This window comes from Vidua chalybeata, chromosome 2, assembly GCF_026979565.1.
Source record: "Vidua chalybeata isolate OUT-0048 chromosome 2, bVidCha1 merged haplotype, whole genome shotgun sequence".
In the NCBI taxonomy this organism is placed as follows: Eukaryota; Metazoa; Chordata; class Aves; order Passeriformes; family Viduidae; genus Vidua; species Vidua chalybeata.
Genome location: NC_071531.1, coordinates 102,027,932 through 102,043,868, shown reverse-complemented (window position 1 = coordinate 102,043,868; position 15,937 = coordinate 102,027,932). Strand labels below are relative to the sequence as shown.

At 38.4% G+C, this 15,937-nt stretch overlaps 1 protein-coding gene across 4 annotated transcripts in view; it reads right to left on the bottom strand.

Moving 5' to 3' along the window:
- The window catches only part of APP (amyloid beta precursor protein), a 181,325-nt gene that overhangs the window by 123,332 nt on the left and 42,056 nt on the right, over window positions 1-15,937 (bottom strand). For all 4 annotated transcript variants that reach the window (XM_053933841.1, XM_053933859.1, XM_053933838.1 and 1 more), the window contains exon 2: window positions 5,158-5,325. In XM_053933841.1, the coding sequence (XP_053789816.1) occupies window positions 5,158-5,325 (168 nt within the window). The remainder of the gene's footprint in view (window positions 1-5,157; window positions 5,326-15,937) is intronic.

Below are 15,937 nucleotides of genomic sequence, written 5' to 3'. Positions count from 1 at the left end.
GACTAGAGGAAAGGAACTGTTGCCATCAGGGCTGCCTGAAGTAGGCCCCAGGACAACAAGCACAGTAAGATTATCAGATATGGTGACAGGAGGAAGCTAAGCAAGTAAGTAAGTAAAAAAGAGATGGGCCAGTCATTTGGTGGTTCTTTTGGCCCATGTACAAAACGGGACATCTGGGGATTGTGGGGTGAAATAATGTCAAAGCTTTAGTATGATCATACCCCAGCTTGTACTGGCCCTGGCTAAAAGTGGTTTTTGGATTTCACAAGCAATATACCTAAATACATGGCACAAAACCAGGGGATTTGAGAAAATGAGAAGATAACAATTTCTGGAAGCATTGTGGTTAGAGATCAGAAATGTCAACAGTGTTCTGTCAACAGTTATAATGAATTACCTATTACAGGAATTTACCCTACTATTTTCTGCTCCATGTAACACAAAGATAACAGTTAAGAATGTAGTAACATGCATTTAGAATTTTGTTATTTCTGGGGAGGATTTTTGTAAGAAATACACACTGGCCAAAAATAGTCATGCATCCCAATGATGTTTAAAAAGACAGTGGACATGTGTAATGACTTTACAAAAGAAACCAACCAGTCATGAGATGCCAAGTGAAACACCCCCCAAAACCAACATTCACTTTACATCTGAAAGCTACTCTAGGCATCTAACTAAAGATTGCAAAGCAAGCCAGCTGCGGATTACAAAGTCCACTAGATCTCCAAACTCGCAGGTTTAATTCATCCTCACAATATCCAGACCCAAACTTACTTTATTATGGTTGTGGTTTGGTCTTGCAGGAAAGGAAAAAAGCCAACAGTTACATGCATACTTAGAATGGAAGTAGGCATCGCCAAATGAAACTAAGTGGGGGAAAAAAACATGCATTAGGCAAAATAATTTTTTGCTAGCTGTGACTTTTACAATTCATTTGACAGGGAGTTCAACACAGATGGTAAAATAATTTCAGTCCTTCAAGGAACTCATGTATGCTAGCTACTAGACATAAAATTCTGCACATAGTAGCTGCTCAAAATTGCTAATATAATAAACATACCCCAATGTCTTCCATTTGAACACTCTTTCCCTTCAAACAGGGAATGAAGCACACTTAAATTAACTTTCTACTCTGCATATTCAGTAACTCCAAAAGCACACTTTGACCAAGGGCAGGTTTTATGAACACTGTTCAGAAGACAGGAGCTGACTGACCTGCAGAAGCACCTTCCTATGACAATAATGTGTAGGTGGGGGCAACCCAACTCCTCCTATAAAACAACAAAAGACAAATCCAGGAGCAGCGGTATCCACCTGGTTTGGGACACCAATTAACTACCCATAAGGGGCTATTAGGAAGAAACTTTAGCCAGGGGTAGTTATCAAGTAATTGATACGACAGAGTTTTCCCAAAATTCCTCTGAAACAGCTGGTGCTGCAGTGTCAGCAGCAGGACTCACTGACCAGTGGCTCAATCTGCAGTGTCATCTAGATCACTCAACATCTTAAGGATTCTGGCACACAGAGCTGTAAACTGTCCAAATTTACATCAGTGCCCCATTGTTCTAGCATCTGCAGCACTTGCACTTGACCACTGTTTGCAGATCAGGCCCATGCAGTTTTACTTCCCAGTAATAGGTACAATCCATGCAGCAGCATGCTATCTAGTTTGAAATTAAAAAAAAAAAACACTAATAAATTGTACTTATCTATACAGCATTTCATTCCACCCAATAAAGTTTCATTTTGTGATATTAAAAAAAAAAAAAAAACCCAAACAAGAGAAGTCACCAGCTTACACTGAACACAAGAAAATGTGGAGATATGCTTCCAGAACCACTTTCTATGAGTTCAGTATTAAACTGAAGCCAAGGAAGCTGGAAGGCAGCATTCAAGTATCTTTCATTTCCTTTCAAAGAAAGCAATCTACTGTCTGAGCTTTGCCATATTTAAACTGTGTGATGTGTTGTCCAAATACAAACTCTGACAGATGCACTGAGCTCCCACTCGAAAGAAGTAAAGCAAAAACAAGCAACATTAATCTTTAAAACATATAGGTGGTTCTGCTTATTCCCTGTTCCTCCCTTTCTGCTCTACAATGCTCCTCTACTGCTACTTCCTGGATCAAGACTTCAAAATCCACCTAAGCTGGCAGTGGACCAGAAGAGGAAACAATGAGAATCTCAAGGTCCACACAACATCTCTGCAGGAGAAATACAAGTCCTTCTATAGTCTATGCACCTCCTAGCCCTGTGCTCTGCCTACCACTCAGGCATCTAGCCTTGCATTGTCAAGACAAGCTCTTTTAAAAGAAGAGCTAACAAGGAGGCAGAGGAACACATCCACTTGCAAGTTTTGATGAAAGGAGAGATGCTATTTTTTATTTTTTGAAAAATACTTTCAAAAAAGATATCAGAGCCAGAAAATATGTGAAGTATCTTTTTTTTTTTTTTTTATTAACAGTGAGCAGAGTTTCCTTACATATTAATTTTGTATTATTTTAGAGCCAAGGAGCCACAGAGCAAGATCACCGCACTTGCACATTGGGTTTCTACCCAAACACCTCCTTTTGGTACATCCTTTCTGGTCTTTCCCAAGCTGGAGGAACAACTGAGTGCATGGGCTAACTCTACAAGTTTTACCACAGGAGTGCATCAGCAGTTTCCAGAAAACAAACCAAAAGCATACTGGCAAGCACAGAAAGAAAAGATGGGGGGTTTTTGCCTGATTCCCATGTACAACACACCACGGCAGAACTGCTCACTTCAAGTTGAAGCATACTGCTTCACATAATTAAATAATAATAAAATAATTAAATATAATAATAATAAAATATTATTATAATATAATAATAATAATAAAATCTGTAAAAAGCCCACCCCATTTTTAGGGAGTAGACCTGCCCACACTTTGCCCCACAACACCCCATAAGCTGTATTTTTAACTGGAACTGAAGACACTCCAAAATCGTGACATTTATCTTAATACTAAGTTACTAAACTGTCAAGCAAACAAAACAGGGCTTAATACACTGGAATTTAAGTATTTAGCTTTAAAAACCTGAGTAACACAAGGTTTCTTCTCTGTTTCAATTATGAGAAAATTTCAGATTTGCAAAAAAAAATTCAGGTTAAAAAAGATCTATCATGGTCACTTAGACCTTCCTCAGCTCCATCCAGGACTCACATCTATGCTAGACCAAGTTGCTTGGGCTCTTGCCCAGTTAAACTCTCTCAGTCTCCATGCATGGTTATTGGGATACACAAGACAGATGATGGACTTTGGACCCAGTTAGCATAAGAGAATTGATAACAGGATGCCTTGACAAGAGAACTTTGAGAATTAAATCAAGATTGCAAGAAGATCAAATCAGATGGATTTACCAGAAAAAAGACTTCTTGCAAGCAAGATATGTTTAAAATGCATAAGTTGGTTTATGTGATTTTTAACACAACCATTGTAATAAAACATTACTAGCCTTCATAAAATACTATATAAGCAGTTGTACTTCACAATAAATTTTGATTCTTTGACCATCACAGCGAATCCCCATCCCTCTCTCTTCATTGCCAATACATGGAAAACAATTTTTTCCCTTAGGGAGTAAAAATGTTTCTTATTAGTCTCTTTGTGATTTAACGTTCTATGTCTATTACCTTCTGACTGCTTTTGCTTACCTCTTCCCTTTACTTTTGAGTGGGCTTTTGTTTTAAATGCCACCACAAATTTCAAAATCACCCAACAGTCAGTTATGGTCACACTCTGAGACCTTGTTCCAGAACCCTTCCCTGCCTGCAGCATTTGTGGTTGAACCCCCAACATACTGCAATATTCATGCCTTAAAAGCTCCCAAACTTTCTAGTCTAACTTCCATAATCCACATATTTATTTCTGTAACTTCAGATAGACTTACTACCTTTAGTCACTGATGCATTTTTACTTATTGATGCTCTTCTTTTCTTTTATAATTCCGTTCCTCACCCTCAATAATTTCATTTTGCATAAATCAACTTTCTTTAGATAAATCAAAGAAGACAACAGAAAACCAGAGGAAATCTTTGAAACAGTAATAGTAGGATAGGTTAGGTATTTTTGTTAGTGATAAACAAAAATATGAATTTCACAAAGCAATTTTCTTAGTAAAGAGTGAAAGCTACTGAAGAAGAATCAATTTCAATTGCCATTACACTGTCACATGCAATAGAAACTGAATAAAACACTGCGAAACCTAGAAAGAACAATCAATGGTTGAAAGGACAGGAATGAAGATGCCAAGAGAGCAAAGATCTGAAAAATAAATTATCTTGCTTTCTAAAGAAATAGCTTTACAGGAACCGGTTTGACATTTAAGAAACAAAGCAGTTACTGACTGCTATGGAAATATGCAATAGCCCTCACTCAAAAAAAAAAAAAAAAAAAAAAAAAAAAAAAACCAAAAAAACTTAGTAAAAATACTAAAAAATTCTTAGTAAATGTAAGAATTAAGGCAATTCAAACCATGCCCTTTTGTTCCACTGCATGAAATAACACATTTTCTTTTCAAATTGTCACACACTGGTACAAGGTTATTGTACTATCATATCACGGAGACAAAACAAAATTAGATCCACATGTTCCTAGGATGTAAGCAAATGGGTAAGAAGTTTCTGCTCTCAAATATGAAATTAGTGATTGTGACTTCATCTGCAGGGAAAGCTTTTCTATTAAGAAACTCTGAATGGTTCTGTGTGCAGCAGAGACATTAACTCTGGACTGCAAAAGTGAGTTTCAGTGTCGTGGCAGAACAACAGAAGTCATGTTACAGCTGACGTTTCCAAAACAGCCCAAAAAGCCCAAGGGCATTTTAAATAATAAATTGCCACCTCAGCTTTAGTCAAAACACTTCATAAGAAAGAAGTTCATTGCACACATACTATACCAAAACTATCCCCCAAGGGTAGAAGAGAGACAAAATTTTCCAAGTCCCAGTGACTCCCTCAGCAAGCAATTCCTGAAGCTGCTTTAACAGATGCTAGAAAGAACGTCTTCAGAAAGGACAAGAAGGCAATGGAGCAAAAGAGGGAAGATTCCCTACAGACTGAGCTCTCCAACACATGCCTGCACTTACACCTTTGAAAGAACAACCACTACAGTTATTCCTGAGACAGCACTTACTTCCTGGCAGTACTGAAGAATCCCTTCTTTTGTCCCAATGCAGGTCTTGGTGCCAGAGGGGTCTGATTCCCACTTTCCATTCTGCACGTTCATATGCATGTTGAGTTTGCCACAGAACATGGCAATCTGAGGTTCTGCCAGCAGCCCTGCATTTCCATCAGCAGGCACCTGGAAGGAGAGGAAAAGTTTTAATCGCACATTTGACATTTCAGTCCAGCCAAAGCAGCAAGACGTCAAGCAAGTCTGAGACAAACTACAGACTCATCCACCCATCGCAGCAAAGACCAAAATTTTTTATTCAGCTAGATGTGAGAAATGTAAATGGGTTGTTCATAGAAGTTCAGATTACAATAGTATAATTTTAAAGCTTAACTGTTGCTGCAGGCCCCCAGCAGAGTAATAATTAACATTGACTCCATGATTCACAGAAGGCTGATCAATCTCTTTATTATATTATTAAGAAACCCATTGCTTTCATAGACAGTTATGATACACCTGGACCTAATTGGTCCACCAATCCCAACACCATCACCACTGGCTAATCAAGAAACCACCCTTTGGTAAACAAATCTCCATAACACATTCCACATGTTCACAATAACAGGTGCAGCAAGTGAAGATATGAATTGTTTCTCATTCTTTTCTCTGATCTTCTCACAGCCTTTTCCAGAAAGGCTGAGAAAGTTATGTGCTGCTCTCTGTGGCCAGAGAGCTGCTGCCACACTTAACCAAACTGGTTTGTGGACCAAAACTGTCTTCTTACCAACATGGGCTAAATACAGAACAACAAGCACAGTTGGAGCACAGTTAATAGAAGTTTAATTCTGCAAATATAGCAGTTATAATATGGGGGAGGGGTTTACCAACAACTAAATGAAAAAGTAACAAGTTTTTAGCAAGTTTCCTAAAAAACCTCACATTGTATCCTTTTCCAGGCCCCTCGGTAGTTTATCTCCTTGTTGAGCACACTGGCTCTATTTTATCATGTCTTACAAAGATGGTGGGTTAAAAGCAGCTTCCACCAAAGCTTTTCTCGGATTGAACCTCAAAATGCAGAGGGGCTGGGGAGGTATCAAAATGGCTCTGCTGAAGGTTTAGCTCACAACCAAGAATTACAGAATATCATCTCCCCAACAAGCATTAAAATACCAGGCTCAAGACAGATGCTCCTCTTGGACAACAGACACTGCCCATGACACCAAAACCAAGCACTGCTGGGGCACAGAGCCAGACATCAGAGGCACCCTCAGCACAGGTTTAAATCTCTCCCATGGTACCACAGTGCTGGGGAAGATGAAATAGGAAAGCCCTATAAATATGATGGCCTGGCAAAAGAGTCAGAAAATACAGATATTGAGATGAGAACAAGATTTGAAATACCAAACCTTAATTACTGAGCATCGCGAAAACAATAATACAGCCAAGCTGAAAGCAATCCCCCCTTCTGATAGATCCAAAGGTCAAATGGAATGTTCTGTATCACCCCCAATGTAGGGTTCATCCATACCTGTAACCCTCCCCTGAAGTATCAGGTATCTGCAACCCCATTGGCCCAAGTCCTGTTCCAGCCCACCTTGAAGCCCCCTGATAAGGTGTGGCCGAGGGACCGGACGCTCTCTTGGACCTTCCTCTTGGGACGCTCACCTGGAACCCTCTCTCTCTCTCTCTCTCTCCCCCCGCTCTCCCTGGGCCTGCCACGAGTTGCAGCTGGCAACTCCAAGCAGGGCCCTTCACCCCTTCTAATAAACCACATGTTCTAAAGACCGGGCTTCAGAGATCTTTCATCACCACCCATCCAAACCGTCCAGGAGCCCAGCAGTCCCCGCACCACAGCACTGAAGACAAATCAAGAGCCAATCCCTGAAGGTATAAGGTGAAAGGACTAGCTTTTTTTTTTACGTCTGAGGAACATGACACAAAAAGAAACCTCCTCTCTGGGTTAGGTACCTCAAAAGACAAGTCTACAACTCTCCACTAACCCTCACACTCCAAAGGCTAGTTGGTCATATTCAAGGTGCAGCAGAGTATTCATTTCAGTTTAAATATCTATTTTTAACTTTTAATCTCTTAGCTAGAAGGGTTCTCAAGAGGAAAATTAAAAACATTTTTTAAATTCACAAAAAAGAGAAGAAACAGAATTATGGCATCATTGGAGATATGCAAGCCCAGGATATTAATTTGACTTTTTGTTTAAACACAAAAAAGATGTAATGAATTTTATATCTTTAATATTATATGTATAATATATATAATTAATATTATAACTTATAAAATTTATAAATAATATTCATAATTAATATTATACTTTAATATATAGTATAAGTTTTTATATATTTTATATATAAATTTAGCTAACTAATTTCAAGGGATCTCTATATGGTAAAAGTTCCTGATAATATAAAATCTCATTAAATATTACTTGTTTTAAGAAACATCGAACAGCAGTTTGATCACAAAGGGGACTGAACAGCAGTATTTCTGGGGAAAGGTGGAGAAATGTAGCACTTTCTGTAAAATACATACAAAGATTAAAAACTCAAAAAAATGCAGGAGACTAAAACATTAGTAAAACTTACACAGTGATAAGTGATTTGTCCCACACATGCTATCATAACATTTTAAACATGTGAATGAATTAATCGCTGATCACATCAAGGGTATATACAGCTAAAATATGTGAGCTGGTGATGAAATTTATGCATCACTTAAGTTTTCTTCATAACCAATGAAGGTTATGATGAAATGGTTCCATTCATTTACATTCATGCCCTCACAAGAAAAAAATATCAGCGTTACAATGCAATGCAATAATCTAGAGCAGCAATCTACACTGATAAGCAGCTTCTATAGAAGGAATGTTCAATAACATAAAACTACAGTCCAGTTTGTTACAACAATGCCTGTACTGGAAAATCACTCCTTGACTAATCCTACAGCTCTTCAGCAGGCTAGTCTCCCAAAGAATAAATTACATTAACAGCAACTATTTTCTTTATTAGTATGCTGCAAAAGCAAAAACTCAAAGCATATTAATGGAATTGTAATCACATCATATTTTTTCTTGTTTTCATATGACTGTGAGCTAGCAGCATGGCTTTTTTACCCCCTGCTTGACAAATCATTAAATAACAGACCAATTAGCAGAGCGTCTAAAGGTAATTTCAAATGTTATGCTCAGGTTTTCTCAGTATATCCAGTTTTCAAAGACCAAGTAAGAACACTACTCATCACTTCCACAAGACATCTGTAATATTATTTCTGTAATGTGAACTACATAAATTTGAAAACTGGCGTGTACAGGACTCTGAAAAAATTATCTCAATGGTACACTATTTAGATCTCTACATTAATCTACTATATCACAAAACATTCAAGCACCAGCCTGATATCTTTTCATATAGAAAATAAAACTATTGATTTTTACAAGTGTAAGGGTACAAGTTTTGAAGGAAAGGTTCCATGGCTATGGTAAAGCTCAATGTTCATAACAGGTTCTCCCTTAAAGAATTCCAGCATATCAGAGGTCTACCTTCCAGTTTCAAGACTCATTTTACCTCCAGATGAGTGCATTTTCCTGCACAACCCTCTGATACATTTCCTTCTTACAAGCAGATAAATGATGAAGTGCTTAAAACATTGTTTTAAAGAAAACAAATTCAAAATACCTTTCAAGGATAGGCTTTCAGTATTTTGCATACTCTCACAGGTGGGGATATTAGAGAAAAGAAAATCTAACCAACACTAAAGACTGAAATCAGAAGACAACTCTGTATCATGAAGCTCACTGGGTATGTAATTGCTTTGGATATGGAAAGAAGAGGGACATAATTCAACTGTTTTCTCCTCAGACTGGTCAACTTAGGAGAAAACAAGGTCAGTCTTAGCAATGCCACCTGAATGGCATCATTTAATTACTGGAGCCTGTCTTTATAAAGTAGGAGTTTCATAGTATTTTTCTGTTTGTTTTTAGACAAAATAGTAATTCCAAGTATTTACTTCATGTCAAAATGTTGAATTACATACAATACAGAAAAAAAAAAAAAAGAAATCATGTAAGCATTAGGAGACTAAGATATAGGGAATCTCTTTCCTTTCCATGCTAAGAGGTAGTACAGATGCTTTTGCTTTCCTGTCTTTCTGGTCTGGCAATTTAACGCATTTATTTGAGGAGAGATGCACATTCACATGGCATGCTGGATGCCATTTATACCATTTCTGAGACACTCAAAAAGGATTTTGATAGCAGAGTACAGAGGACTGAAAGAAGTTTATCTAATTGCAAAACTATAAGGAATAGCTTACATTAACAAAAAAAAAGTGTGTGGAGTTTTTTAGCTCACTGCCATTTCATCATAATATCAAAAGGCCTCTTCCTGTCAAACACTATCATTATTTAAGACAGAAAGCATAGCCCTCTCCCTGTCTCCACTCTCTCTGTCATTGCTTTCTGCAGTTACAAAGACAATTAGTATATTTGCTAATTGCACTTCATAATCCCTATTTAACCAACAAGTGTCGGCTTTTTCACAATTCAGGTTATATTCAGAAAACACAGGCTGCAAGGTTCTACCCTCAAGAGGTTTTCCATCAAGGAACCAGAGTAACACCACTTCAGATAGCTCTGCTAATAATTCATAATTAAGAACTACAACATAATATGGAAATAAGCATCAGACCTTCTATGTGCTGTTATTAACCATTGAAACATGAAAAGCCATTCCCCAGAAGTCCCTCAGACAGCTTCTGTGATTTATATTGCTTTATTCTTCAAATACTAACCTGAAGCCACTTTTATAAACATTGAAAGTATACTTAATTTGCAATAATTACTTCATTTGCAATTACTTTCAAGAAGATGATGTTCAGTAACAACCTCCATAAATGCAACTTGCTCAAGAACAATAACTGTACTCCTTAGTTTAGGAGATGACTAAAATAATCCCTCCCTGATTTAAATTTTTAATGCTAACACCAGTTCAAACCTCCAACCAAGAAGTCAAAGTTTTAAGGTTTACCAACAGTAAAACAGGTTCAAATAATGTGAACAATTATATGTTATCCAATGTGAAATAATGTGAACAATTATATGCGTATCCAATCATAACACATCACCCTTCCAATCCACAGCTGTACTTCCTCCACATTTTTTTACCACATTCAGGTTGAAATCTGAGGTTTCTCATAAACTAAAGCAGCACCAATTTGCATACATAGCAGTTTACTTCCTCTATGACAATTAAAAGAAAATAAAGTCTGTCTTTGAAGTGGGGCTGCTCATAATTCATTTTCCTATAAAGAATAGAGGCAAAAATAGAATGAAAGGATAAAAATAGAATAAAACGATTCTCTGCTTGCGTTACACATTCAGTGAGCAAAACATAATACAGAGACTTGTTATTCCCAGTGGAAAGACCAGGGTTTTTTTCCACTGAACTATCTGGTCTGCTGTACCCTACAAGTGAAGATTGTTGCTCAGTCCCAGAAGTCTGTGGTTCAAACCCAGCAAATGCCATGCTGGCATTTCAGGCTTATATCCATGGCTTCTTGCCCATCAGTTAGCCATCAACTTTGACAGATTGTAATCTGTTACACTCTGCTCTAGACATCTTATAAGCCATAAAGTATTTCTCCTCCTAGCTTTGTTAAGGATCTTCTCAGAACACAAATGCTTTAAAGACTATTTGTATTTAAAAACCTGCACATGTAAATTCACAATGAAAAAATCTCCTTTCTTAAAAATGCAATCAGGACCAAAAAAAAAAAAAAAAATTTAATAACTAAGCCACCTACATTAGAAAAGGAGGAAATATCAAATTATTGTCTCCTCACAATTTCAGGATGTCTGTTTGTCAAAACCAAGGAAATTTTTCCATCTCCTCACTTTTCCTTAGAGATGAAAAAGACTAAGAGGTTGTCAAAATTAACATGAATAACTTAGAAACAATGTTTTATTGCATAATGTTCACATAGAAACAACAGCAGCGATTACTGTTGTCAACAGCCTATAGAAATAGGTCAGAAAACCATTCTACTGATTACGCAGTTAAATTGCTTAGTACAGTTGCTCCTCCTGAAAGACAAACATTTATCGCAAACAGTTGCAGAAAGAACCATCTTCCTAACCTGCAAAAAACCCTGTGAACATCTGTGTCTAATTTACAAAAAGCCATCATTCAAAATTTGGTTGAGAAACAGACTCCATCAAAAAGCAGCTGGAAAACTAGAGAAGTTTATTTGCCCTGACTATAACCTACATGACCCAACTGCAAATATCTGTGCACTGTCTTCCTGTGATGCCAAAATGCATCACAACAGTGCAATACCCACATCTCTACAGAAGCTCAAGGATCAACTAACTGCTCCACAAGTAAATTAAAAGCAAGTTAGCCCTCAAGCCTGCAGAGGAAAATATAATATTCTCAAAACTATTTTCTGGCAGCCAACCATTCTCCTCACCCACACCCTTCACAAGGTCCTGAGAAATAGGTTGTATTTATTCCATACATCTCAGTTTTAGTGCTTCCCTCAGGTCACGTTCCAAGTATTTGCAGAACAGCACCCCAGCCCAGCCCCAGGCATTTGTTTACACTGAAATCAAGTATTAAAATCAAACAAAAAAATATGCCAGGACTAAGCACTGAGTTCAAAAGGTTATCCTGTGGAGCAACAGGGAAATGAGTGCTCCCCTCCCCAAAGAACTGAGTGAACCAGCAACCAAGTGGATACAAGAGATAGTCACAAGACTTGAGCAGAAGTGTCTGTATGAACAGCTGACCTGCATGTGCATGTATGAACACACACAAGAGCAAAGGGATTTCCCTCCCTGGAGTCCCTGGAATCACTAGGAAGCAATGAGGCAAATCAAAAGAGCAGCAGAAGCCTAGCACCTCTGTGGAACCTGTCTAGCATCATCCTGCACACATTTCCATGCTCCTGTGAGAGTGATTAAGAATTAAAATTTAGCTACAAAAATCAACATCTCTGAATGTAATCATAAATGTGAGGAATTATCACAGGAGAGTAACCCATCAGGTCAGAGAAGGCAGATCTTTGCATCAGCTGCATGAACACATCAAAAACACATTCCTCTGTAAGTGCAGTGTCAAGAGCATTTTAGCTACCACCACCACTACCAGCAATATGTCTGCTTCCAAAAAAAACCCCTCATAAAAGCCACATTCCCACAACCTCCAATTTGAGTGTCTTAATTTAAGATGTGAATGAAGGTGCTGGAACGCATTCAGAAGGAGAGCAACAAAGCTGATGAAAATGCTTTAAAGGAATGACATCCCACAAGGAAAACTTGAGGTCTCTGGGCTTATCTAGCTGGATGGAAGGAGGCTGAGGGGTAACCTCCTTGCTCCCTACAGCTTCCTGAGGAGGGAAGTGCTGAGCTCTTCTCTGTGGGATCCAGTGATGGCATGCATGGGAATGGTTCAATCCTGTGCCAGGCTCAGACTGGACATTAGCAAGCATTTTTTAACCAAGAAAATAGTCAAACACTGGAACAAGCTTCCTGGAGAGGCTGGCAATGCCACAAGACTGTCAGTAGCAACTGGGCAATGCCCTCAGTAACAGGCTGTAACTTGGTCAGGCAGCTGGACTAGATGACCACTGCAGCTCCCTTCCTAGTATTCCATTCTAGCCTCTTCATCACCATGGTCACAACCAGACCAGGAGTGCCAGCAGTTTGCTATGGGAGATGATGTGCCCTGATGGGCAGGAGGATAATGGGAGGAGCAGGGACAATCTTCACCCAAACAGGTCTTCTCTGGAGTTACCTTAAGAGTCCATACCAAAATTTACAGACCTTGAAGTTAGCTATTGATATAACAGTAACTGAAAACCCTCACAGCTAACAAGTATCTCCAGCCTGCAGGTACCTCCACACAGTTCAGTCACCATCTTTTATTAAAAACCTGCGATTTTGGCAGGAAGAAAAATTATAACATGGAGGCACACACAGTTTGTAGAAATGGGGAGTGGAGCTGAGGCCAAGCCTCATCCCTAATGGGCTACAACTGTGTAGGACAGGTGAACAGTATTGAAGGTGATGAGACATGGAGTGCCAAAGTGCACTGACCAATCACAAAAGGGTACAGCGGGCACACAGGTGTAATGCACATAAGATGAAGGGTATAAAAGGTTGTACTGAAGAACAATAAATTGCTGATGCTTAAAGCCTTCTTTGGTGTCAGTCATACCTCTACATTCAATAACAAGCGGAATGACCAAAATTACCCAAGACTGGAATGAATTTCAGGAAGCATTAAATCTAGTGACCACCAACTAAGCATTAACATAGGGGATGAGAAGGTAGAGGAAGTGGAATAACATCAAGATTATAAAGCTGAATAAAAAGTGCATTAGGAAGATAAAAGTAAAAAAAAAAAAACCCAAAAAGCCTAATCTTGCTCCCAAGCTATTAATTTAGATTTTTAAACAGTCTTTGGTCATGGGTATATGTGGTGACTAATAGCGATAGGGTAAACAAGAAAAAGATAAATCCGGTCAGAATTAAATCTTTTATTCATCTAGAAAAAGAGGAGATAAAAAAAGATGAAATTCAGCAAGTGTGCAAGTTTAACAAAATAAGTGTTTAATGATACCAATAAATATGACAAGTGTTATGGTTTCTTTTGGTATGTCTACATGTACAGGAATGCTAATGATACTGCATTTAAATTTCATCACCTGCAGGGCTGTCACTACTCCAAAACAAACACAAGACTCTGTTTTACAGGGCAAATCAAGGTTTTACACTGAAATAAATCACTATAAACCATCTAATTCCAGCATTTTTCAATGCTCAAAGCCACTATCACTTATCTTAAATAAATATAGGAAGTAGAAGATAAATAAGAGTGCATTTCACAGCAATGCAATAAACCACAGAAGTACTCCAAGCTCAGTAATAACTTCTGGGGTCCTGTCATATCCATGAAACTCACTGCTGTAAAACTAAAACTACAAGGTGAGAGCAAATACTAAAAAAAGACCTAACTTATAGTCTGCATTTATATTAAAGCACCTTTTTTTTGGTGGGGTAAATTATATTTTAAGCCTATTTCATTGCAAATGTACCTGGGAAGAACGTAAAAAGGAAAACTACAATATGCCGTGTAGCAATGAGGAATAAATACACAAAGACTCCCTTTTTGCAGTCGTAAAGAGAAATCGTTTATTGCAAAAAAACCCAGACCTTTTAATGCTCTAGACTTCAGCAAAACAAGCATGCGTTGGCTGCCAGCCACTGCAGGTGTCGCTGTTCACATGACCTTTTACCCAACCACCTTTTTGATCACCCAGTGCCCATGCGTCTCCCCAGCCAATCACTTGATAATGAGTTTAACAGTTGAGCAATGTCAGGTTCTCAAATGAACTTTATCCCTCAAATGTCAATGCTCAGTAATTTATTGACTTGTTTTTAATTTGAAGTAGTTGATAACTGTAAGATAGCTTCACATGTCATTCATCACATTTCTACTACTGTGCTGGTTTTGCACTGGAGCCATTCACGGAAGTGATGTTCTAAGAGAAGTTGCTAGCAGCTTCCTCCGTGTCTGACAAAAAGACCAATCCGTAATTAGCTCTGAGAATTGACAATCTGTTAAACCACTGAGAAAGCTGAACACACATCTATGCATACACATGTTAAAGACAAAAAAACCCAGGAGAGTCTTTCCTTCTGGCCTGGAAGCAGGTAACAATGCTGGCCCGGCCCCCTGTCTTGGCCGGCCCAGGCTGGGCAGGCTCTGCCATGGGGCCGGGCCACATCAGCCACTGAAATCCTCTTGTAAAGCTATGGAGAAGAATATAATTGATACATCAGACTCTTTTTCCCTGTAACTCGTTGAAAAGTATGGGGGATAGAGTGTTCAAATTGTATATATGGGCAAAGGCATCTGTGTTAAAGCAAGCAGATGTTTAAGTAGCTGTGTTCCCATGAGAAGTTTGAACAGAGAGAGAAGAGTGATGAAGACCCTGTGCCCCCAGGGAAAGAAGAAGACCTCTGTTCCTAGAGATGATCTCAGAGATAGATAAAGAGAACCTTTGCTCTTGAACAACTCATCCTTAAAGTAGTACCCCATGACTTCACATTGTCCATAAATGCAGGTGTGGGAAAGCTGTGAAAGATGGGAGGGACTTCATGATTGCAAGTTCCAGGGCAGCTGCTGTTCGTGGAAATTAAAAGCCACGAGAGAATTGGTTTCTTGTGGAGAATTCTCCATAAATTGACAAGAGGGACTCCTCTCCCTAAGTGAATTGAAGAAAGACTATTCTAAAGGTGATAAACTGAATTGTTTCTGTACATTGTTAGTGGGAAAGAAAAGGTTGTAGGGGGGAGGAGAAGTGTTCTAGAAGCTTTATTTTGATTTTTATTATTCTTTCTTTTAGTTGCTGTTAATAAGCTTTTCTTTATACCCTTTTAAAGTTTTGAGCCTGCTTTGCCTTCCTCCCAACTCTATCTCACAGGAAGAAAACAAGTAAATAATGCTAAAGAGTACATGGACATTTAGCCAACACTGAACCCATCACACTCATTGGTGCGTTGGCCGGGAAATCTAAAATTGGCAAACCAAAACCACTACAACTACCATGCTTAAGCATCCCATGGAAGAGGAATTCTTCTGCATAGTATCCTCATTCCTTTTTTATGCTATTTGTTTTTCAACTTTTCCTGCTAAAACTGGGCTACAAAAGGACGGTTTGTAAGAGGATAGCAGTCCATTTCAGGGATGCTTATATTTTGCCTCCATCCCAAAAAAAATATTGTTAC